At 38.5% G+C, this 26,516-nt stretch overlaps 1 protein-coding gene across 5 annotated transcripts in view; it reads right to left on the bottom strand.

Moving 5' to 3' along the window:
- The window catches only part of apba2b (amyloid beta (A4) precursor protein-binding, family A, member 2b), a 56,780-nt gene that overhangs the window by 20,609 nt on the left and 9,655 nt on the right, over positions 1 to 26,516 (bottom strand). For all 5 annotated transcript variants that reach the window (XM_041226843.1, XM_041226844.1, XM_041226845.1 and 2 more), the window contains exon 2: positions 499 to 1,542. In XM_041226843.1, coding sequence (XP_041082777.1) covers positions 499 to 1,524 — 1,026 coding nt within the window. In that variant the 5' untranslated portion in view covers positions 1,525 to 1,542. The remainder of the gene's footprint in view (positions 1 to 498; positions 1,543 to 26,516) is intronic.

Below are 26,516 nucleotides of genomic sequence, written 5' to 3'. Positions count from 1 at the left end.
GCCATCTGTTTCTGCACAGCTGAAACGCTATATAAGAAGTTAATGAGAGGTAAAGATCAGCAATATGCAGGTGCTTACTGATAATACAGAACAGGACACTATTCTTCCTGGTTGCTGTGTGCGGATGAAAACTTTTTTTCTTGAATAGTGTCTACATTAATCTCCTCGTCACTGCGCTGGTAATCATTGTCACAGATTTTAATAAATATGAAAGCACCTTTCAACATCTGCGATAAATTGGCAAAGACAAATAATGTGTTAGCACAAGCAGTAATTGCACAGACCTTTTTAAAAAAAAAAAAAAAAAATGTTTAACATTTTAGTTTGAACTCTATTTAAGCAATCATTATCTGGTATCATCCGAGATTGCTAATATCTTTCTGGCACGTGTGTAGATTAAAAAAAAGTCAAACCATGCCAATAGCATCCACCTTTTCCATTTTTCATTTCATAATCTGGTTCATGCTAGAGAATCCTGATGCATCAGGAATGCCCTACCTGCTCTTGCGCCCACTTCTGCCTTTCCTCTGGAGTCCTGGCCCGCACTTTAAACCCCCTCTGTATTTCTGCACTGTGCCTCGAAGCTTGAGGAATGTTCAGTGACTTGGGCCTGCCTTCATGTCTGCTCCTCGTGTATGGGACAGGATCTGCTTTGACAGCAACATCCTTGAAGTCCTTGGCGCCTGTTTCAATCCCAGGCTCCTCTGGGCTCTGGTCAGTGTCACTGCTTCTGCTCCCCATGCTCATGCTCATTTTGATCTCTGCCACGATCTGGTCGATGTCCTCCTCCTGGTCCTCCCCCTCCCCACCGCCCTTCCGAGCTCGGCAGGGAGACACACAGACCGAATTTCCATTGGTCTCTGGGGTGTAATAGTCCTGAGGGTAACTTTCTTCATTGGGGCAGTAATCTTCTTCTTCTTCCTCTGCCGCCACCTTGTCTTCATCTTCAGGAAGGGGAGCTTGCAATGAAGGTTCATGGTCCCCCAGGCCCTGGTCTTGGTCTTCTTCATAGATCTGTTCCTCTGCTTCCTCGCGGAGAACCTGGCCCTGCCCCTCAGATTCTGCCCACTCCTCCACGGCTTCCTGGCAATCATCAGTCTCCACTGGCTGGTCCTCGTGATTTATGTACTCCCCGTCATTGCAGTCCATTCCTTCTAGGTAGCTGTCATCCTCGGGGCAATACCTTATGTAATAGGTGACCCCCTCGTCCTCTTCAGGCAGGCCCTCGTCATAGTCCTCCTCTTCAGAGGTGTTGTTGACATAGTCGGAGCTGGAATCCTCATCCCCACTGTGGTCACGGCACTCCTGGTCTGTGGGCTCGGGGGTGGGAGGCCGGCTGTCCTTCAGGTCAGAGACCTCTTGGTGGAACTGTTGTTCCGGGGCCTGAAGGTCTTCCTGTTCCAGCTCCTCCTCCTTGTCAAGAGCAGCAGAAGCGGCAGGGCAAGACCTCCCACTGGGCTCCACCATTTTGCTGCTTGTCCCTTGCCTTTTTCTGTGTGCCATTGCTGGCTGCTTACATTCCATTCATGTCTTGAGTACAAGCTGCAGGGAAATAAGAGAGAGAATGTAGCAACCACCATTTTCAATTTCTTCTGCATTATTTAGGAAAGAAATCGAAAGAGAATGAAAAGTCTTTTTTTTAAGAATATAACATATTCCTTTGTATTCACGCATCACATCGGCTCTACGTTTCCGTTACGTGCTACTCAATATTGCTGTAGCTGACATGACATTGATTTTATACCAGCAGTCATCAATCTCATCAATGCCCAGGGATTACATTCATTTTCTCACAGCAAATTATTCAGGCTAAACATTGAACACACAGCTTCCCATGAACTTTGACCATAAAGTTATTGGCCCGTTTTATTAAATGTACCAAAGCATTACTAACGATCGACATAAATGATATGCTTTCACGGTAAGTTTGCATTAGACTCTCAAATGGATCATAGCAATTCTATGTCATGCAGAATTTGGTAACATGTCTGATTTACCAATGCAATTAGATTACTGCTGCACACACAGGTTTTACATTACTGCACAAGGCAGCACCATCTTACTCAATGTTCTTCTAAAACAGCAAAGTGTTTTTAGGGGTGGAATTTACTCTACTGCTGCATTAGATGCAATAGATTGAATTGGATAAGAGTCCAAATATTATATTACCTTTTACCATGAATTATTATATAAACCTTTGCATTATCTATCCCTTGCAACCCAATTCCACACACACAGTTTAAAAAATGTCTGTAAACCAGATGAACTGTAATTAGAAGGCAGCATCAACACTGAAATAAGAGATTGTTTTAATTTTTCATTAATATACCACCATTGAGTATAGTAGGCTGTGTTGTGCGCGTCATAGTAGAAAGAAATGATAATTACACTTTCACAAAAACGTCAGTCACACAATCAATATTTTAATTGAAATTTCCAGCAGTGAATCATACGATTATCACAGATGACATCATGATTTATAAGCAATTCGTTCATGGGTAGCTAACCTCCACATAAATCATGGGTACTTACTGACCTCTACAACAGCACTACTTCCGAGCTGGAGTACAATTCAAAGAGACATGACATAACTTTGTCTTTCAAGCACTGAAGACCTTCAAGCTATTATGTTATGAGGATCAGCACCAACACATACTGTAGCGAGCAATGGGGATTCTTGCTGAAATATTCAGATTTGCTTCCACACGATAGGACTTTCTGGACAAACCTTTCTGGACTGTGGGCCCTTGCCTTGAGAGAAATGTAGCTTGATAATATCAGTTATTTAGGTTCAGCATGTGAAGAGAGGCAACTGGCTTGACGGCAATTGCCCGTTGATCTTTAGTCATCCTGGGCTGCAGAGGGAAGGTTAAACTCTAACTGGTCTTTTCAAATTGGGTACCCACCTGACTTCACTCTAAAGCTACTTCTATCATACTGCATAAATTTAATGACATCCCTGCATCTTCCCTGCTTTTTAACCAATTTCCCGGTTCATAAGTGATGAACCAGAAAAAATAAATAAATAAATGTTGTAGAAATGAATATCACATTTTTATTTAAGGTTTTGGCTCCTCCACTAGCAGTGGCACCCAATTAACCTCATACAATAGTGATTTACTTCTGCAAGCTGGTTGTTATTCCTCAACCGTGCAAGCATAAGCACAGTGGGAGGACTGGAGGCAAAACTCAGAGATGACGATACAAACCTGGGTGCCAGCATTTCTCAACCATGTACAGCCAATTTGCTGATACGATCCTACATGTTCATCTGCTGTGCATTCTAAAAACTGTCAGGCTGGGAGGCTCTTTCCATGGCCCATCTGTGTTTTGTTTGTCTGTATAGTTCACAGCTCATCGATTACAACTTTTTTTTTACCTGTAACCAACCGGCGCACAAAAGGGATGTCCCCCGCCATAACTGACTAATTCTGAAGTCCTGCTATAGAATATACCTCTATCAACGTTCTACAGCAAGTACCCCATTAATAAATATCTGTTCTTTCACATGAGGCACACATACAGTGGATGAGCTCCATGTCAAAAGCATGACAGAGAAGTGGAGGTGTTAAACCATGTGGTCTATCTACAGGCAAGGTGGTGTAAATCGGTCTGCTTAAAGTACATTCGTTTACAGTAAGTTTACTTTTGTATTGGTTCACAGCAGTGGGTCAGTAGCCTGGCATGGAAGCTGTACTTTAAAAAGCCCAGTTCAGGAATCGTGTGCGATACTGACAGACAAAGAGTTTCCAGACGCCCGAACTCACACTTTGCTAAACACTCAAAATCAATTTTTGCAGTAATATATTAATTCATGAAATACAAAAGGTTACTGCAGTGTATTCTTGTAGCAAAAAAAACATGTATAACTGAAACTTTTTTCTTTTTTTGTTTGTTTCTTTCACGGTTCTTCCACTTCAAAGACTGCCTAAAACGCACAGGGTTTGTCCTCCTGGGATCTGTGACCCAACGTGGCAGCGGGCTTCCTCCTGTCCGTTGCCAGAGTTCACTGCTGAAGAGCATGGGCCCATGCAAAACCGGGGAGAAGAGATTAATGGTAACCAATGGTAACCACTCGCCCCATCATGGAAGACAGCTGATCCCTGCTGTGCTTATTCAAAACTCCCCCGCACAACTGGGATAAAGCCTTTTTACAGTATATTGAGTCTATAAATAGTGCGCTCCTCTCTAAAGGTAGACTAGTTGTGTTTTTTGCAATAGTTATGTCCTAAGTGCTCACTGCAGGATTGAGTACAGGGCAGGCCAGTATCCACCATTTGTCAATTCAGGCAATACGCTGTCAGCTGTCATCTCCTGGACAGCCCCTTCAGGAGAACTTCAAACACTAGATTTTTTTTTATAAACCAAATGTAAAAGAAATCCAACAAATCAATTTTAACATACCTACAAAACATCACTCCAAAGAACAGACTGCGGAACTTACAAAAGCGAGATGCCATTATAATAAAACCAGCTGACAAAGGAGGCGCTGTAGTTGTCTGGAGTAAAGACCTTTACATAAAAGAAGCTCGGCAACAACTCTCCGATACCATCTTCTACACCAATAATGACAACAATATCACTCCGAAATTACAAGAAACTGATTTCTACTATTGATAATGCCATCCTAAAAAACCTGTTACCAGCATCTGCGCAGAAGCTAATTGTAGAAAACCGACTCAATTCCCTATTCGCAACTTAAGACTCTGACGTATTTACAGTGATGATCAAGACTTTTTTTATTAAAAGTGAGGAAATGTGCAGATTTTTGGCAAATTGTGGTTTTCCAGACAAGATCATCAACGGTGCTAAATCCTGTGTTTCGTTTTTAGACATAAAGCATGCTTTACATACCACTAAAAAACACACAGTGAACAGAATTCCTCTAGTCCTCACTTACCATCCCACCAACAGTGAAGTACAGAAAATTGTGTAAAGAAATTTAAAAATTCTACAGCAAGACCCATCTACAGCATCTATTTTTAAAAATCCTTCACTATGCCCTATAGAAGACAAAAGAATCTAAATGAATACGTGGTCCACAGTGAAATTCGCCCTTCTGCAGAACCTATAAAAGGCACAGTCGCATTCAACAGACCACGATGTATGACATGCAAATATATTAACTTCCAAACTGAGATCAGAGGCCCTAAATCATCACTCCACATCCACCAGCCCTTTACATGTACTTCTAAAGGAGTCATTTGCAAAAAATGCAACCAATTATACATTGGGGAAACTAAAAGACGTTTAGCAAATTGTTTTGTGGAACATTTACGAAGCAATCGAATCAACACCTTGGCATTTCCTGGAAGCCCGACACTTCAACTGCAATAATCACCCTGCTGAAGACATCACCATCTGTGGAATCAGTCGGTGTTTTGGTACAAATTCTACTCAGAAGCAAAGAGAACGTGAGCTTATCTTCAAGCTTGAAACTTTGGAACCCCTTGGAATGAACATTCTATTCTGACATCATCTTAACATCATCCTCAGAATTTTTGTAAGTGTTTTCTTTTTACACAGCTGAAGAAGGGGTTTTGTCCAAAACGTCCTGAAAAATGATTTTTTTAATCATTTAAACTTTTTGTGTACATTCATTTTATTTTTATTTTAGTAATATTTTTTATTTATATATAATGTCATAAGCATTTCACATGTGGCATGTGGGTTCTGTACTACCTAAAGGAAACAAATGTACTAGTTTAACTACAAAAGTGCAAATGTAACACTAGTGATCTACTGCTACAGTATAAATTGGAAATTACAAGGCAGGCCATTGCATAAATTATGGTGAGCTGAATGTGACTCCTTAGTTAATGCGGACAACAGACAAAGGTAGTAATAAACTCATAATAAAGCCTGAAAAATGACTCAAATCGCTATGCAAGGAGAGCCTGCCTAACCTCATACTGTAATGCTATTCAACAGCAAAACACTGCAATATTTCTCATCTATGGAGCAGATTTTATTTGTTGCTTTCCTGTTTCGTATGAAATGCTTGATGGGTAGAATTACAGTTATTTCAAACGGATACAAAATCCATCAGAACACAGGTCAACTAATTATATTTACATTGATAATTTGAGTACATAATATTGTAATGAATTATTTGAAAGACTGCTAAATCTCTGAAAATAAGGGTGGTAATTTGTTCTGGAAAATAGCATTTCTGTAATTACGAGGAAAGAGCGTTAAATAACTTCAGGCTTGTTTTGAGAACAGGAATTGAAAGCTGATAAGTGTATGAATTTGGGTTTTAAAAATGAAAATCAACATTGTTGTTATTCATAATTACTCATGTTCATTATTAACAGCACTTTAAGAACTCTATGTAATAATTCATTTAAAACCACTGGCGGGGCATACAACTATAATGCCTGCATTCAAGGTAAAAAAAATAATTTACTTTGGCAGAAAGAAATTATAGTACTAGTATTGCTTTTATTATTTGTTATGATACACACACGGGTAACACCGTGTAACAATTATTTATTTTTTTGTTTTTTTGCTCCTGGGTAGTAAGTGTTATTTCCTAATTGCTTATGCCTCAAAAGTATAGAAAACGGCTATTATTCCCCACAAACTTTGCTTTTGTGACCAGGGCAGTGATATTTCACTATTTCCAATGGGAAAACGGGCAAATGTGTGTCTTTTCGTTCACATAAAGTCAGAAAAAAACAACATATGAATCCAAATTAACATTTATTTATACTAAAGTAATACAAAAATGACTACAAAAGATTTAGAAGTGAGTAGTTTTTCGAGATTTACGATTATACCGAGTGTTCAGGCAGTAGCTGTCTCTGACACTCCAAAACAATTGGATTTTTCACTTCTATCACAATGGAGGGTTATCAGATGGCATGAGGAAAAAAAAAAAACACTGCACCACCAACATCGTCAAAAACCACAATACAGCGTGTAGATTTTCAGGTTAGGTGCCATAGCCAGTTTAAATCACCCAACAAGCATGTTTATAAAATGTAGATTTTAGAACAAAGAAAAGTGCGAGAAGAGAAAGACCACTCGGTCCATCAAGGCTCAAATGGAGGGGGGAACCTTTTCTGAAATTAGCCAGTCAGGCTGAGGGTCGCACTTTCTGCTTCTATAATTGAGATTCTCTGCCATACCCCTTGTCATTATTTACAAAGTGTGATAGGTCAAGCTGCATATTTCTATAGTAATGTACCTCCCTGCAGAATCCAAAAGCAAAACAAAACACACTTTCTATTTACTGTTTAAAAAATAGCTCCCCTCACCCCCACACACAATGTTGCAACACAGGCAATTCAAACATCTCCAGCTATGACACTATCTGAATGATGTGGATTGCAACCAGCTGCACCCAACAGGTTGCTGAGAATGTGAAGATCATACACAGAGGGGGCAAGGCAGAGAACTGAACCCAGGGGTCACCTATTCTCATTGTTACTGGCTGTGAAGACTATCATGAGGGATATAAATCAGATATCCACTGGGAAGTATCGATTCCAAAAAGTCCCCCCAAAAATGCAGCTTTTTCTTAAGAGTACATCAGATACTGTACAAAGCCAATGTGTCTGCTGTTATTGCACCAATATGGCAATGCATTGTGGGTCCTGTTTAGGGGGTCTACACTGGTTTGGTGTGTGTACCAATTGTATAGTGTACAGTATGCAGTCAAGGATACCAACCGTGCCCTGCCAATATCCAGAATACCTACTGTATTGAGCGGACCAGTGCCTGTAGTAATTCTGTCTTTGGAATTTCAATAGTATGATATTTGCTTACTGACCTGTTTTCTAGTTTTTTTAACTGATGTTGACATATTAAAATTCTTCAAAATCACGTTTCTCTCATTTCTATGAGACTAATCTTCTTTTTTCTGTATCCAGGTCTCTAGGGTGGCAAGTTTTCTTTAACTGTTCGATATTTATACAATTAAAAATTACAGAGCTTAAATTATTTATTACCGACAACAAAATTAATGTAAATAACCAGAAGAAAAAAAATAAATAAAAGGAGTACACTTGGTGCTCGGTTTGCAACTTGCCCCACCATGCTACTGATCACTTCAAAGCAGCACATCTATTCATCACGGCTTGGGAACAAGAAGCAACGCATATTGGAGTATGACTTCAATTTGTGCAATGCTTTTTAAAATGATTTCTCATGAATATCCATCTGGAAATATCCAGTCCACATGAAACCTCATCGCTATACCTTAAAGCCAACAACAGGAGTGCAAATTGAATCCATTCTTCCCACTGGGCCTCCACAGGGTATGATGACACCTTCGACCTCAACACATATTAAAACTGAAGGGCCCCAGGGATATTCAAGAGTATCATTACTATACAGGACTGCCCACACAGTCTTTCTTTTTAAATTACACCCCTGAGGCTTTCCATAAAGTTATCACTGAAAATGGTTAAAACTACCCAACCCTGTAAGAAGAAAGTGTTTAACTCTTAGGCTATACGGGGTGCAGAGTGCATATAAGTGCTACTGTATTCTGCAAATAAAGACTAGAAATAGGAGGTCTAGTTAGTGCACTCCCCCCAATAACAACAGGACAGAAGAGCATTGCACACAACATTGCCACAGGTGTTTGTGAATCTAAGTTTGGATTATCGTGGTTTATTTACTGACAATGTCGAACATGCGCTGCTACAAAACAAGTAATATTTTGATAGATGCATAAATTAATTCAGCTAATACAAGGAAAAGGAAAATAAACACGCTAAGCACCATTACGTTTTGGGCTGAAGATCACTTTTTAAATGACACAGCTGCGTGGAGCTGTACGGTGTTTAACTGAAGTAATTTGAGAACAGCTGGGTATGCTCCCTTTCGTGAGGGGAGATTTATGCACATAACGGGCTACAGTACTGTACAGACTCAAATTAAAATATGGCATGTGCTTTTTGGCTGACAAATCGTGACTTTACAGATGTCCCATTGCTTCAAAAAATCCTTTATTATTGCTTACCAAGGAACCACAGTATTTGAGTGGATATAGGCACACGAAAAGAGTATGAGATATTTCAATTTAATTAATTACATTTTTTTCACACTTATAACGATTTCAGATGTGCCAACGGTATTTTTACGAAAAAAGTTAGTATCACTGTTAGCTGAGAATACTATTCACATAGGTACAGTAGCCATCCCATGTTTGTAAGAGGTCTGTGTCCTGATCATTATTATTTGCTTATTTAGCAGACACCTTTATCCAAGGCAATTACACAGACTATAGATTTGTTGGCTAAAATATTTTGCCCATGTCTTACTTTTCAAATAAGCTGTATATGGTACAAAAAGATACAATAAGTGAACTGTGTTGCTAGAGTATGATCTCTCACAATGTAGCTATTCTGTGCATTGGTTTTTTTTGTCATTGATGTGTTAACGTCCCATCTGTGCATATAATACCTTTCCCACCCTGCATTCCCTCTGTTTTAGGCACCCCCAGCAGGTGTTTCGGCTCTTGTAGATGTATGGTTACTGCAAGGCTGACTCCCATTGAGTCTGCCTGTCTTCAAGGACGTGGTTTATGAGGTGTCTGACACCTTCCCATATCGGTAATGGATGAGTTTGCCACACCAGCATTGCTTTAACCACAAATTACATTTGCCATTATTAGCACTACTACCTGGAGTATTCCCTGTAAAACCAATATTCTGAAAGAATAATAAAAAAAAAAGACCTGTGAATAACAGACCTAGATCCTGCAAAGATTAAAATACCCAATTGAGTGGCGCCGTGTCTCAAGTCATCACATCTCACCTATCATCATCACATGCAAGCTGAAAAACAGCAACAGACTCTCTCCGGAAACTAAAAAGCAAGTGTTCGGCTTTCGTTTCTTCTTGGAGCATTATTTCCCATGCTTACTATTAATGCCAGCAAAATTAATTCTATAAAAGAAAACTCCACAAGGCTCCACAATGGTGGTGACGGGAGGCAGGGAAGCACAGTGTTGCATTTCCTCAGTATTTATTTTTTTTTTTCCTTATTTCAGTTGCCTCCAGAAACATAATTTCATTGAAGCAATTTCGATTCAATTTGATTTCCCTAACTAGCGTAACAATTTGACTAGAGGCAAATGGGAAAGGATGGTCAGAAATACAGAGGGGAGAAAAAAAAAAATCCAATATCGACTGTAAACTGCAGACACAGCACTACTTCGTCATTTCACATTTCAATAATTCATGTGATGAATTCACGGCTAGACCATGTTTGTAGCGAGTTGTACTTGGTGTGTAAAGACCCGTCACTAAATCACTGCCCCTAAATCTACACATGCACCTTAGCATTTCTTACTATAGTACATTAAGCCATACAGCAGACACTCACACTCTGTTTCATTACTCACACATGGAGAAACAAACCTCACATCCACTGCAACTGCCGTGGTTACATGGTAGATCTCCAGGGGACGTATAAAAACACATCAACTCATTTTCATTTTTCCAGCAATAAAACCATAAATTAAGCCTCAACACTGGAAAGATACTGTATTTGTTGAACTACTGTACATTTTATACGTAGACTTAATAGTTGGACCTTAGCAGACAAGGGCAATCCTATACATTTGGGAATAAATAAATATCAATACCTGCCCGATCGTCTAAAGCAGCAGTAGTGACTATAACCACAATGGCCAGTGCGTTCCATTCCTATACCCTCTTCTCTATTTGGGGAAAGCAATTTACAAAACTCTGATTCATTCATTAGGGAAAATAAAAAAAAACGGACATTATCTGTATAGGTTTAATAATCCAAATAATTTTCAAAAATATGATGTACTGTGTATGATATCACCTTCTTAGGACCTGATATTTTGCACTTGTGGTTGGGTCAGATATATTATACAGTATAGATGATTTATAAGAGAGCTGTTGAACACAGTATTTATCATTTCAGAGCATCATATCAATCTGCTACAGACCATTATGTATGTAATAAACACTGCAAAATGTCAGCCTAGTCTATTCACCAATTTTCTAGCATTTACATTTTCTTGCCAGAAGCTTTTTTTTGTTTATTGATGATAATAATCTTCAACAGAGGACAAGTAATCAAGATGCCCTTGTTCTCTCTTAAACCAAGTGTTTTTTTTTTCCATTAAGATTCCTTGTAACTCCCCCATAAAGCCATCTAAGTAACAAGAGGTTGCAGAGTCAACAAGGAGGCACAAAGCACATCCATTAGCTTTCTGTTTCTATGCTCATTATGCCTCCCCTTTTCTGTTTCCGTAGCAACCTTTTTATCTTGGTGGCATAGCAAGTCTCTGCATTGACTATGGCTCAAGAGGAATTATCCTTGTCCTCTCTAACAGATCAATTACACACACACACACACACACACACACACACAACACACATTTATAGTTATATATGATATATTATATATTATATATATATATATATATATATATATATATATATATATATATATATATATATATATATAGATACCATATATATATATATTATATAATATATATATATATATGTATATATATATATATATGTATGTATATATATATATATATATATATATATATACATATATATATATACATACATATATAACATATGTATAACATACATACGATATGTATATATACATATATATATATATATATATACATACATACATACATACATACATACATACATACATACATACATACATACATACATACATATATATATATATATATATATATATATATATATATATATATATATATAAAGTTGTGCAAGCAATGAAATGAATGATCATCTTCCGTAAAGGGCATATCGTGTAGTAAACTATCGACTGATGTAAATATTTTGAAATTCCCAAAACTATTTTTATACATATAATCTTCATGGGAGATGATCATTCAGTGGTTTGCATACAGCTTTAATCAGAATCATGACTCTTAAAATGCAGCTACGCAATGAGGCTCTTTAACATCCCCAGAGTGGGTATCAGAATGTCATCCATGGATAACCAAGCCGACGATTCTTTTCATTCTTTGAAAAGCTCCAACCTGACAAAATGCATCTTCTTTATCCACAAAGGGCATCTTCAAACGTTAAAGGCATATTGCAGAGATAGAGATATTTTATTAGAAGGCCATAGGTAAGAGATGTTGGGGAGGCAGAAATGTTAATGCCCAGCAGTGCAAGTGCATGGAGAGCCCCGGTTTTGTGACCCAAGAAACATGTGTTTGAAGTAATAAGAGTTGCCAGGTACAGGCTTTGGCCGTGCACTAGAAATGCGGCTAGCATACACTGCTTTGATAGCATAGCATACAGTGCTTCAGATAGTAAATGGGACATACAGGACTTTGCACCGACTGTTTCAACTGGAATAAATATAAAAAGTATTATAACTTTGGAGTGTGTGTCTTAAAAGAGAGTGCTATCCTGGTTTTAACTATCCTGGGATCTTTATAAAAATGTGACCGCTTTCACACCAAGAACTAGCAGCTGATAAGTGTTAATTGGAGATGTATTTATTTAGTTCTCTTCTTTGCTTCCGTCTATATTTCTCATGACAAGGAGAAATCTACTGTATATCCCAATGAGATCTAGTGGAAAAGACAACAAATAAATCAAAAGGGTATTTGTAAACAAAACTCATCTCTGTTGTACTCAAGCAAGCAGTCTAGTGCACTGACAGAATATGAATGGTTTCTAAAGCTGCATTCACACCGGCTCTGTTTCAAACAGGCTGCTTTGTTTTGTTTGAAACAATGTATCAATTTGATTGTTTGCTATCTGCCAGCAAAGGGACCGAGTTCACTTGGATGCGAGCTAAAGTTTTTTGTTTTGGTGCTTTTCCTTTTTTTTTTTCAGGACCAAGTTTGTTTGTGTTCAGAAGACAGTTTGCAAGTGCATTCGGTTCATTAATAGGTCTCTCGTCTGGAAAGAATTTTGATTAAATTTCTTCACCTTACACCTACGTTGTTAAGTTTCTATTAAAACCCTTCTCATTTTGCCTTTCAGAAAAGACTGAACAGATTTTATTCTTTTTGTGAGTTTTGTCCAGTTCAGCTCATATTTTGGTGTCTGACCAAATTTCTGTCACAGCTTCATTTCCTCGCACTTTTTTTGCTCTACTTGTTTCCCCAGAATATGAACTAAACCACGCGTGAAATGTTTACTTCCAGTCAGGTTACCTTGTATAGTTCATTTCCAATTCAAGCAGCTGTTCACATTGAGGTTTAGCAAGCGAACAAAAATCTTTAGGAGGAAATGGTACAGTTCATTTCCCAAGCAGACTTCTTGTTCACTTCAGATCTCTCTAAAAACGGGCACAGTGTGAACACAGCCTAAGGAACATTTCTATGGAAAAGCAACTTTGTCCGTTATCTTGCATGCACTTATTAACGTGACCTCTTAGCAAATCAAAATCCACTACATTTAAACAGAAATAGCTTTTTCTATGGGTGCCTATTATTTGTGTTTCCATTTACAAGTAAGATAAGCTTTTCACATCATTTAGCAGCTCTTTTTGACATTTGAGCCAATAATTATAAAACCTATTTTGTTTTAGAACTAAGGCATCTTTTTTGTTTTGTTTAGTTTTGTTTTTTTAATGCATCACAGAAAAATATGTGAAAGTCACACAGCAGGCTAATTCTATGAGTAATGGGAGACACAAAAACACTCACAAACACATCAGTTTTCCTATTTCTTGCCTGCTTTTTACTGGAACAGAGTAAGTATGGAAATCTAAGCAGAACCAATATAAAATCACATATTTTCACTGCATTAGCTGAATTATACAGTAGCTCCGCAGATCAAGCTCGGATCTTAAACTCTGAGCTAGAGAGCTTCCGGGCCTCAGTCACACAAAGCAGATGGCCATTGTCCTCATGATCAGCAGTTACTGCGGAAGGAAAAAACACCATGATGTTTTAATAGACTCCTTTCCACCAGCTGAAGCTGGGGCTGGCAGGCAATCACTGAATGTGGAGAAGCCTGAATTTGCCCCAACCACTTTATCAGCATCACACTGTAGCAAAGTCGCAAAACAAAACTGTGATAGAAGCAGGAAAAAAAAAAAACTTTTTGGAATGGAAACCAAAGTCACTATAAATAATGCAACACCCAGGTTTGGTCTTAATAAATATCTGATGATACCTTTGCAACAGTTCAAACTGTCAAGAATCCCCTGCCACAGCACACCCTGCAAAAACCAGTGAGCTACTTTAGTTCTTGGCTTCCTATTCTATTCCTTCCTATTTCTGTAAAGAAAAGCCACCTGCTGCTATAGATACAGAGCTGTTCTTCAATTCATGTATTGTGCAATGTTCTTAGCCATTAGCTCCAGAGATGGAAAAAACTCACAAATTAGGACTGAAAAAAGAAAAAAAAAAGCCAAACCCCGGACCGGTCCAAGCAAAGAGGAAAATGTGTGTTCCGTAGCTTTCAAAAAGATGCTACTTTAAACTGAGTCATTAAATAAAGAATACGGAAATGCGTGGGCATGGAATTAAGTTTTCTATAAATCATCCATAACATATGCATTGCTTCTTTATATTTAAACACAGGATCATTATTCATAATGAAACGCAGCTTCAGTATTTCCTGCCCCTAAATGTTTTACAAAACTCAATTTACTGTAAGATGATATCTAACTTCTTTAAGAAGTTGACTGCCTAGAATATAAAAAGATTTTAAAAGTTGATATGCTGAATTAAAACCTGTTAGCATTCAATATACTATCTTCCAGCACTTTTTCGTTAACATGTAAAATGAAATGAAAGATACCGTATCATCTAAAAACAGACTGATGTACAATTAATACTGTTTAGCATAGCTAGCAACAAATACACTTTTACAGGCACTAGTTTTATTTAATCATGTTGGGGTTCTTTAAAAGGTCACGATGTAACTGATCCATTTCAGAATGTGCTGCTGATTTATGGAGCACAGGGAAATCTTCTTTCTGTTAGAGATGGCCCATCAGCTGTATCCGAGCAGATTCATTTTCCTAGATCTATTTGCGCTATCGGGGTCAGCAGTTCACAGTCTTCTAATCTCCCTAGTGTTCAAGGACTTTGCTGTGGACCACTAGCTAAAACACACAGCATTCACATTATAAACTACAGGCTAAACCCCTGGACCATAAGTTGGGAACTGGTGTATTACTGTAGTAGTGATCTTTATTTAGTAGTATTTCGTTTTTTTATTACTGTACAGCACCTTGGGATGCAGTCTTAACAGAACTTCCTTGTTCTACAAAACTATTCAATCAAACCTTTTGACATGTGCTGAACACGCCACTGTGAAACAAAAAAGAATAGACTTTCTTACACTCTCAATTAAAACCCACTACCTAACTACAACATGAGCTTCGTTTTCACTTTTCTGCTCAGATGCTGCAGTGGCGAGATGGACAGCGAGTACAGCTGGAACCCAAGTGGCTTCTGAATAACGCATTTCTTTTTTTTTCCTGCTGTGGGAAAATACTGAAATTAGATTTACAAAAAAAATAAATAAATAACTGATTAGAAGTAAAAGGCTTTTGTTCGGTTAACCTGCCTGCAGCGGGGTCGCTTGCCATAACCGAACCGCACACAGCAGCCATGGGTCTCGAGGGTATGGGATGTCAAATCTAAACAAATTACATTTGCTACCTCCCGCCCAAGCGAGAAGTCACCTAAATAATAAAGATGGCAAGGAGATGAAAAAAACAATGTATTGGGTGAAATGGAATATTTTTTTTTTCTCTTTTTCTTACAGCACTATAGCTTTTTTTTAATTTTAGTCTTAGCAGGGATGTCCATTCACTACACTAAATTCAGTAAATCCCCACCAGGGCAGAGATCTCCGTCACAATGCCAAGCATCTTTTGTAGGCATGGCTCGTTCCACAAGTTCCAACTTTATTCCATTGCTCTTAGAAAAATAGCGTTGCTCCCCCCCCAAAGGCAATGTATTCTCCTTGCACATGCAGTAAACAATATTAAAAAGACTGGAAAAATACACAGAGGTACAGCACAACATCCTATACTTATACCTAAACATCCGCATTAAAAAGACTAAAATCATAATACAGGACCGAAGAGAGCCGCCCCCTTCCTGCAGGCAACAATATCAAAAGGTCCTACAAGAGTCAAGACATTCAAAGAAATTGAATCTATGTCCCACCAGCACACAGTTACAATGAAGGTTCAAATGCTGCAGAATAAGTGGCGCTTGCTGATCCAGCTGCAGCAGCAGGAGACCATAAATAACACATGCTCCTGGTCACCGACAGCAGGCACAGCCAGTCACAAGAAAAGGGCTATGCATTATTCATTACCCTTCACTCTGCAACACATCAGCCTGTGACGATTTAAGACATCTTACACGAATACTACTGAACAGGGATTGCAGGCTTGATTACTGTACTATCCAGGCACTCTAAATATGAATGATTTGCTGATTCGATATTGTTTCTATCTCTATGTTGTGGGTTTCGTTTAGAAATGAGATGGAGAGTGTGGGTTAGTGTTAAATTGGTTCAGATGAATCATGTCGGGTGTTTCTGGAGGACTTAAGTGGAATTCCTGGGTCTGTGCCAGATCTCAGATTAGCTAACAGCACACGTCGTCCATCAAGTACAAGAGCACCAGCCGAGGGAATTCAAGTGTGATCCGGGGTATCAGAACTGAGAGGGCTTGAAAGGGCAATGCAAGCTCAGGAATAGCTTGGATTTATTAGAAGGCTTTTCAATTATTGTGGATTTTCAATTATTTATCCAATGTATTATTCCCAATTCTGTCCTAATTAATAAAACAATAATTTGACTGCTGCCCTCCTTGAAATATTCTGAGAATTCAGCATAGACCAAATATTTCTCTTTAAAATGTTTTTTAAAAAAAGAGAACACAGTCAAAAACTATATTTCACTTAGAGCTTTGAAAAAAATAGTCTGTTCTTTACGTCTTCATTGGAAACAATTGTTTTATAAAGATATGTATTCAGTAGAAAGGGAATGCATGAATATAATAAAACAAAAATGCTTTATTCCAGCTATAATTATTTCTCATAACCGAGGACCTCCCTGCAGACAGCGAGGCATAATTAAAATGTGAAGTGAACATGTTGGGATTTAATCTGTTATTTTAATTAAAAAAAAACAAGTGACAAAAAACCAGCATCCTTTACTGTTGTATAATGTCACGAATCGCAATCGCATTATACTAGCAGATGTCGGCTCAATTTATGGCTCCTGTTTAATACTACATTAATAACTTGTTTGTTTATTATCTCAAATCGTTATGCCCCAGCTCCGTATCATCAATAAAGGACTGACCCGAAATACTGTCGACTTGACTTTCTAATACATAGTGTTTGTATGCATCCTACTGTAGGTATAGCACCTGAATATAAAATTAAACACAATGAATATAGTGTAGTAATTCCATGAATCATACTTGGTCCCTATACAGTAGGTCTGCTGTTTTGAAAGAAAAGAACATGTTTCATGGGACCTTGCACTGTACCAAGATAAAGACAGATTCACTATGGTTGTAATAGATTCCTAAAGTCCTTGGCTACAAACATTTTAAGTTAACTTAAAAAAAAAAAAAAAGCTAATGCTTTATACATCAACTTACAGCAGCTGTGTACAAAAAAAAGGCAAAAATGAAGCTCCAGTCTTACAGGATGATGAAGAGGGCAGTGCAACCAGTTAGGTCTACATCTTCATTACTATCCATCTCTTAAACTCTACAGTAGGACCACTTTAATCTCCTCTACTCCTTGACCATTCGAAATTAAGACACCTTTATTACTGTTCAGGGCAATGAAATCAAAAGTGAAGTGCTTGTATTAGTTTAAACTATTTACTTGTTCTAAAATATTACATTACCGCCCCGCTACAGTATCTGTTCGTGCTTCTCTTGCTAAACTGCGCTCACTCATTTACTATTACATGACTGCCCTCGGCAAGACATGATTATAGAAATTGATTTGTACTGAACTGCAGAGTTTGTGCCTCTAGAATTCTAATAAGTTCCATGCAGACTGCAAGCAACATGTAGCTTATTTAGCTAATTATTTGAGAGAGTTTTCATAATTATTATTATAAAAAATAAAGTGTGCTGTGATTGCTGAAGGTTGGACTCCTGCATGACTCAACACAATCCAGTGCTGGATCCGCAGTGCTGCTTCTGCACAAGGTTTCCTTTTATGTGAGGGTAACATATAATGAATGATCAACATTAATGGCAATGGGAGAAAGACAGAAGCAGCTAACTCGGAATTCAAAGTTTTCAATAGGCTTTCTACCATATTGGCTTTTTAAACGATATACTGTAAGGCCTTGAAGTAAAAACAAAAGAATTCAAAAAAGACATACAGCAGCACTCTTAAAACAAAAAGGTTGCCTTGCCAAACGTATCGATATAGTATAAAATATTTACAATAAAATAAAACTCATAAAACTCAGACACGTTCCCTGTATATTGCTTCTCAGTACCCATGCATGGTTATTATCACCCCTCAATCTTCTAAAAACATACCGTTGAGGATTAGCAGTTTTGAATATTTTTCACCTTGCCTGCAATATATGTGACAATGAAAGACAATTGTCAAAATGAAACCACAAATAACTGAAAGCTGGAACCTAGTTTCCCACCAGCTAACACTAGTGGGCTGGAAGGCAATTACAGCCTTACTGTCAATCAAAATAAGCTATTTTTTTTTTTTTTTCTTTTTTTCACAATTCAAACAAGTGAGTTGTCAAGCCTTGCCAGCACTACAGCAAGTGACAGTGTGATCCAAAACAAATTGTCAAAGCAAATGCAGACCTTTGATTTTTCTGAAATAGTCAGCTTGTGAGGCAGATGGATGAGCTGCTTGTGACACACAGAACAGGAAGTGTGACAGTCTTTAGATCCAAGCATAGAATCAGCCCCCCCCCCCCCCCCCCCCCCCCCCCCACCACTGAGGAAACACAATCCAAGAGAACAATAAGCAGCATGTTTCAAATGACTGAAAAGTGGAACATGGAATCCCCTTCTGTTAATTTGAAAGCCCAACTATCCCAACCAATCATAAACATTTAACGCATTCTATGAGTTTAAGCGGAGATGCTTCTAAAAAGGAGTTCAACACCAGTAACAAATCCCCCATTTTGGCATATTTTTTCATTGCAATAATACTATACTACTTACTATAATTTTCTATGAGTATCACGCAGCTGCCTGAAAACTATTTTTACGGAGATTATATGCTTCAATAAATTAAAAGCTCCAGTCCCTGGGCTAATGACAATGCAGACTGGCTGCGTCACAGATTTCTGGTGGCATTAAACAAACAGCAATTGTTCAATGTAATTTCCTCTCCTGTTACAAGAACTGGTTTCCACTTCAAAGTACTCATATAACTTGCAAGAAGCGGAGGATACAATACATGAACTAGCAGATATCCCAGGTCTCACTGCAGCTCTGCAATGGTGTAGGTGTTTACAAGTTTGAACCTTCTTCAGCGAGCCCTGCAAACTTTGTTTCAACATCAGTGTTTCACATCCAACATGGTGTAACAGGGCGGAGGCTGGGCACAAGCCAGCGACCCTGCGCACCCGCTACACTCATTCATATGAATCTCTTGATATTCTTACAAACACAGAACATCAGGCTCCAGCTGATACCTGACTCAGTAATGCAAATGTTTCAGAAATCAGTGAATAGAGTCCCACTAAAATACTGGTATGGAAATGGGGCTTTGCTCTTAATAATGAAACAATTATGATCATCCACCACAATATTTTATTTTTCCTTCACTACATTAGGGAAAATTCTTTGACACTTTGGAAAATTTCAATAAGAATGAAGCATTCTCCCAAGATAGCTCAGCTAACTAATTATATTGACTGTGGCACAGTTTTACTTTGAGGATTTAGGCTTATTTCAGAAATAATAAATCACAGCAGTGCGTTGTGTCTCTAAGTTCTCCCTAGACTGACGGAAATGTCACTGCAACTAGTGAAAGCGTGACTCCCTCGCATTTTGTGTCTCTCTCACATCCCCAGATGTTACCCTGAAGACAGCACAGCTTAGGTGTTAGGGCTTCAGAAACAGCTGCACTTGATTTTAACCAAAATAGACATTTTGACAATGACAGAAAGAACGTTCTTTTCTGTGAAATCTTACATGTGAAAAGAGTTCCAATCTCAAGCTGTCTTACAGTACATTGCACATGAGCAGCTGTTAACACACAATTATCAGAATGGACAGTTTATCTAAAATAACACAACTATGTATTTCTAATTTTGTACACACTCCCTGGCTGAAATAAGCAAGACATGTACTGGGGAAAACAACATTATAACTGAACTGAAAATGCATAGGGCTAGTATTGTTGTATTACTATTTGCAAGCACTTCTAAAAACATCTTTAACAGCCTCAGATTCTTCACTTTGCACTGAGCTACATGCAACACATTTCCCAAGGGCAGAGACATTGTACTCTTCAATGACTCTTAATAGTTTCTACAGTTTGTACAGAAGTGTTAGTCTTCTATAATCTCGGACTCACAGAAGTTGCTTTCAAAGTCGACAGCCCAGTGACAGCCTTTTCTAATTGGTAGTACAGTATCTTCCTCTGCCACCAAATCCTTAGCTTTTCAGAAAAATCTTTATTCTACGGATGGGATATTGAGTGACAGGAGTATCGCTCCAAATGGCTGCCTTTTCCAAAGGTTCAAAGTGTTTTAGTTGCATATAATCTCTTCAAAGTGGCTTCCCGTTGTGACGTTTCCCCTCCATATCATCCTACATTACGATGCACCGGCTGTGCACTGCCACATCCTTGCTGTCGTTCTGTGCCCCTTATTCAAACAGATTGGTAACAGAGTTATGTGCAACAAAAATTCACCGGGCAAAACAGAAAGCCTTTGACTTTTCCATTCATAGCAATCACAGCAACACTGCTGTGTGTGGTTCTCTAATCTGCCTACTGTAGGTAAACATGCAGCCAGCAACAAGAGGCGGATCAGATATTCCCTGCTGAACCGTCTTTATTGGGATCTTATAGACATATAGGCCTGCACAGTACATGGATTCTACCAATATACCACTCCTACAGTACATAAAGTTTTTTTATGCATCACATTTTACATGTTACCCAATTAGAACCATCCTTTTTAATACTTACAGCAGTCAATCTTCATAACAACGAATGCCCACCAGTGTAGCCCAGTGACGCAAAAAAAAAAATGAATTGAAATTCACTTCCATCTCTATTCATCTTGCACAGCCTTGTTATTGATCTACAAAAGAAAAGCACTCTGCTGTATGCTTCATCACTTTCTTATAACATACAATACCTACAAAACACAACCCTTACCCACTGCTGTAGTTTGTGGCTTTCAGTATTTCACAGAGATCTCCTATTCTGTACAGTAGGTATGCAGTATGCAAATACATTATTTTAATGTGTTATTTTCCCCCCTTCATTGAAAAAAAGGCTGCGAGTAGGTTCCTGAAATACTTACCAAGATCCCCACCAAGACTTTTTTCTTCTAGCATTTCAGGGATTGCAATAAATCGTTCTTGTTGTGACAAACCTATCTGTTTTACACAAACACATTGTTCACTTTTACCAGCAGCCACTTGGTCCTGTGATGCTCTTGACAGCTGTAAATGCTGCATTTGGTTTCCAATTAGAGCAGGGCTTGCTGATATGGAACGCAGGGTATCAAGGTGACTTTGATTTCTAATTTCTATTAGAGATGCCACCCCCCAGCTCTGCACTCTCCAGAGAACTCTATTGTGCGCTTTGCAACTGCAGATGTTTGCTGGCAGTTAAGCCTAATGACGATGTCCACTGCAGTGACGATTAGGCATTTGGGTAAAAACAGCTTCAACGTTTCATAAAGGACATACTTTTCCAGCTAAACCGATAAGCTGTGCAAAAAAGGATTTATTTCTTTGGACAGTTTTAGGTCAAATTACAACATTGTCCATTAGACAGTTTGTCAAAATGCAATGCCTCAGTTAGTACAGCACAACATCTTGATTGAAGTCATTTTTAACACTGCCACGAGTCAGAAAATCTCAGCCAGTTCAGTACTGTTTAATCACCCCTCCCACAGAGTGGTCCAATTCTAAGGAAGAATCTGTACGATACAGCACCTGGTAATCACAAAATGAGCTAATAGAGCAGAGCTCCTGGATTGCCAGCTACTGTAGCTAGCTGTGGGCGAACGTTTTCAATCAGCATTTGTGTGCTGGTGTGGTATAGATAAGTATACAATATCCCACTCATTTTTGTGGCGAATCCCAGTCAATTGGGCTACACAGTAGTGTACAGTATTCAAAACTATGCTCTACTCCCTCTAGAAGTGCAAAGGTGAACCTCCTATACCTGGCAGTCTTTAATGCAAGTCTGACTAGTGTACAATATACATTTTACATTAAAACAACCAGCAGCAAGAGACATGTTAATGCAAGCTCTGAAAATAATTAAAAGCAAGGTGAAAAACAAGCAGGGCTCCTGTACAGAAGGAGGGCTAACAGATTGGCTTGCCTGCCCACCTGATTCTTAGTACTGGGCACTGGGAGCTCAAAGAGTCCTGCTGAGCAGAGCAAACTGAGTCATTTCACATCAGAAGAGCATTATCATTTACTTGCCAGGAAAACACAGAGCTAATGATCTGCTCGGTGTGAATTAACTTTTTCCTCGTAACGTCTGTCCTGCACACCATCTTTTATCATTAAACAACTTGAAATACACAGCAATAAATACCAATACTAATTGTACTTATCAGCAACCCCCACCCCCAGATTCAGGTACCAAAAGAACATTTTATAGGAAGCTTTTGTAAATGTGGCAGCCCACAGCTGTCAGGAGCTCAGATTGCCTGGCTGCAGCAAACAGGAGTAGAACGGCTAGTGTGCAGTAGAAGGTATTATTAGGGTTTTCTAACTGACAGCATCAAAAGCCATCAGTAAACAGGGGTGAGCTAAACACTGTTATTATACCTCATGAGTGCTCTGAACAAAACTGAGGCTTGTGAAAAAAACTGATTTATTACGCAGTCTAAATCAATTTGAGATGCCCAACTTTTCACAAATGATATGTCTGAACACATTCGCCTTTCCTTCCTCCTTCAAAATCACTTGCACGTTACAAGCTCAATTGTACATTACATCAGTTTGATAAAAGCATACCACCAGAGATGTAACCCTCACTACTAAACCGCCTGGCCTCCAGCAACAATAAATGTATAGTTATGTCTCATACAGTTTGACACACTACACACGTAAAGGACAGGCTGACAGTAATCTCTTTACATTACTGTAAAGCACATCCTTATCCTTGTGCTATTCATTTGTAATGTCCCATTACAAATGAATAAGCGGACAGATACGAAAAACTAAGTGTACAGTCGATAAGTGTAGATGTACAGGACCCCACTCATTTATGTGGCAAATCCCAGTGTCATTTGGGCTACACAGTAGTATACAGTATTCAAACTATGCTCTATTCAAGAGTTCATCTAAAAGTGCCAAGATGATCCTCCTATACGTGGTAGTCATTAAGGTAAGTTTACATGTATCGTATCCCCATCATGATCGCTTTAAAACATTCCCACGATAGCTGTTCTGTTCTTAACTTGATCAATCAATCAAAATGCTGCAAAGGAACAATTTAACGCTCTGCAACAGCTATTTCCTCTTCCCTCCCCCTGCTGGTGAATGTCAGGACAACAGTGGAGGCATCCTACAACACAAAGTTCACAGCCTGTTAATATTCTGCTCATGCCTGTTGGCATGAATCCTATCTGCAATAAACTTGAAAACCACTCTGCCTCTCCGAGTTTTTTCAAGAAATGACATTGACGTCTTTGCTACAGATGGGAAATCTAGCACCAAGATAAGCCAATATCCTCTCAAAACAGTATTACAGCTATGCAGCAGGCTGGGGAACGAGCCCTGGGGTATATGTCCATGGTCAAGCACCAAAAACAATTAGACCTTAACGAGAATCTGAGCAACAGCTGGTGAAGCCCCTGGTTAAACCACTAACAGTAGATTACATTCAATTTAATCAACAGTCCCATTTCTCTTTACATATGGGCAAGATCAAAGTACACAATAAAATCTTCTCATCAGTCACGATGCACACCTTGTTAAATCATACACAGCTGTACTGCACATTCTGCACTGCAAGAATGTCAAATGGAATTCAATTTTTGATAACTACATGGATTGAATTACCATGGATTAGATTGGAGAGTTTTCTCCATTTAACTATCACAATTCGCTTGTTTTTATTTTATTTTATGTTGCAGTATATATATATATTTTAAGTGGTTTCATTAATTTTAAAGCCATTATCAGTTAAATGAAACTGGGAATGTCTTCTGCAGATTGATTCTAACTCTAATGGTGCATGGCAAGTCTACTTATTGCTATACATTACTGTAAGACTCCCTGCTGACCCCTTTGTTAGAGAAGCAATGTGTAGATGTACAGTACGAGCGTTTCATACTGTTTATCTCTCAACAGAATATCAGAGATGTAGTGAACAGGCATGGCAGTCAAAACAGCAGGACTTGCCAATTCTACTGTATTAGAGGAATGTAGTTACAGTACTTCAGTTCAAAGATACTAATTTGGTATTAAGCTAACTCGTATGCTTCTCTTTCACCATGTTCATCAGTACATTAGCTCCCATTCCCAAGGGTGGGTTGGGTCAACTACATTTTTTTTCTGCTCAGTGGGTTACTGTATTTCTGTTCTTAGAATGTATTTAAAAGGATCAAACCAAATGTCTTCCCGTGTTCCAAAGCATTGCTTTGACTGAATGCACTGTAATGTTCTATTCATGATCCCAGTGCACACAAGCTTGAAACAAGATCATCACAAAGTATGTTTAATTAAACAACTGATTCTGGATTCTTAGGAAATACAGCAGTGTTAAATATCTTTCAAAAGCAAAAGCTTCTTTATATGCGAGAATATGCAATCCGCGGAGCAAAAAATAATGTATTGCTTTTAGGTCCTAAGGGTTTTACTATATTGTGTTTGCAAGTTAATTAGCGATTCTCAGAGTTCATTTCCTTGCAGGTTCCAACCTAGGCTTACTGCCTCATGTCTTCCATTTGGTTATTGCTTTGATATAAATACTATAAAATAATACCCGGTGCAGTAAGTCCCAGGATGTCTTTGCATTAAAAAGGACTCCTGACTTAACTTAGTGACCTTTCACACCTCGCAGCTGCCTGAATCCCAAGTAGCCTTCTTCAAAGAACTACAGAACTTACAACGCATTTAGAATTTCCTTAACTGTAGCCAGTAAAGGTTTTTGGTCCCCAACAAAAGCATATGAATTTCAGCTCTACGTGTGATACCCTTTGTTTCAAGACATGTTAATACAATTTTAATTGTGGTTTTAAGCATGTAAAGAAACTGCAGTAAGCCAGTAGGCTGTTACTGTATAGGTTTTTAGGAAATCTAATCTTTGTGTAACATACAGTGCAACAGACCTGCATGGTTTTTCTTGCCATGGGTTTAAATCATACCACACAGAACAGTTTTGAATCTCAAATCTCCATCAGCACAACACTTTTCAAAAGGTACTGTATTTTGTCATTGGGAAATATCAATCTTCATAGGGCCATAATGCAACATACAACAACAGTGAGAAACTTATTTGTCGATACCATCACAGCTTATGGGTCATTACACGCCAGCTCAACCAGAAAAGGGACATTTCATTGTCCGTCCGATTTTCCTAGAAAAATTCACCTGGGGGTTTTCTGATATGCCGAGTTCAGAAATGATAACCATTATTATTATTATTATTATTATTATTATTATTTTTTTAATTTCCCCTTCGACCTGTGACCTTGCAAAGGTCAACCTAAAGTGAGAAAGGGACCTTGACCAGTAAAAAAATCACCCTGGGTGCAATTTAGATGCTACAATCATGTAGCACCTCTTTCTACTCATATTTCAGAAAAAAATACTAGGAGCTCCCTACTCACTTCTGGCAAATTGCCAGATAAGGGGTAACTGACAAGTTTTAGTCCAACTTTAGCCTAACCCTTTACCCTGTAGGGGATGTGGGTCCTAAAATGTAGGTATTGCTGTAAGAACCTTAGGAACCAGTCTTCTAAATTCTGTGAAAAGCTTTTGGTTTCAAATCCCAACACTGGTCATTAAACCCCTTTGAAATTTGAAATTTTGCTATTTGTACCCAGTTTAGGCCGTAATAACTTGCAGAGGGAGGACTCCAACAAAATCACCCAAAGATATGTTTGGATAGATGTTAATAAGATCTACAAGCATCAAGCAAAATATGTCGGTATCCGGGGATTTGGGATTTTTGAAGTTGCATTTGTCATGCAATCGAGCATTGCTTGTGGGCACTTTGGTGAAGTTAAAGTACCACATAGTTCTATCCAAACTGGCCAATTCACTTTACATGGTCAAAGGTCGAAGGGGGAATTTAAAATGTCTGAAAAGCCCCAGGTGAATTCTTAAGAAAAATCTGAGATGGACTGGCAACGGCACTGGCTGAGTGG

Source organism: Polyodon spathula, chromosome 24 (assembly GCF_017654505.1).
Source record: "Polyodon spathula isolate WHYD16114869_AA chromosome 24, ASM1765450v1, whole genome shotgun sequence".
In the NCBI taxonomy this organism is placed as follows: Eukaryota; Metazoa; Chordata; class Actinopteri; order Acipenseriformes; family Polyodontidae; genus Polyodon; species Polyodon spathula.
The sequence above is the reverse complement of the archived record's forward strand: the minus strand, read 5'-3'. Positions and strand labels throughout refer to the sequence as shown.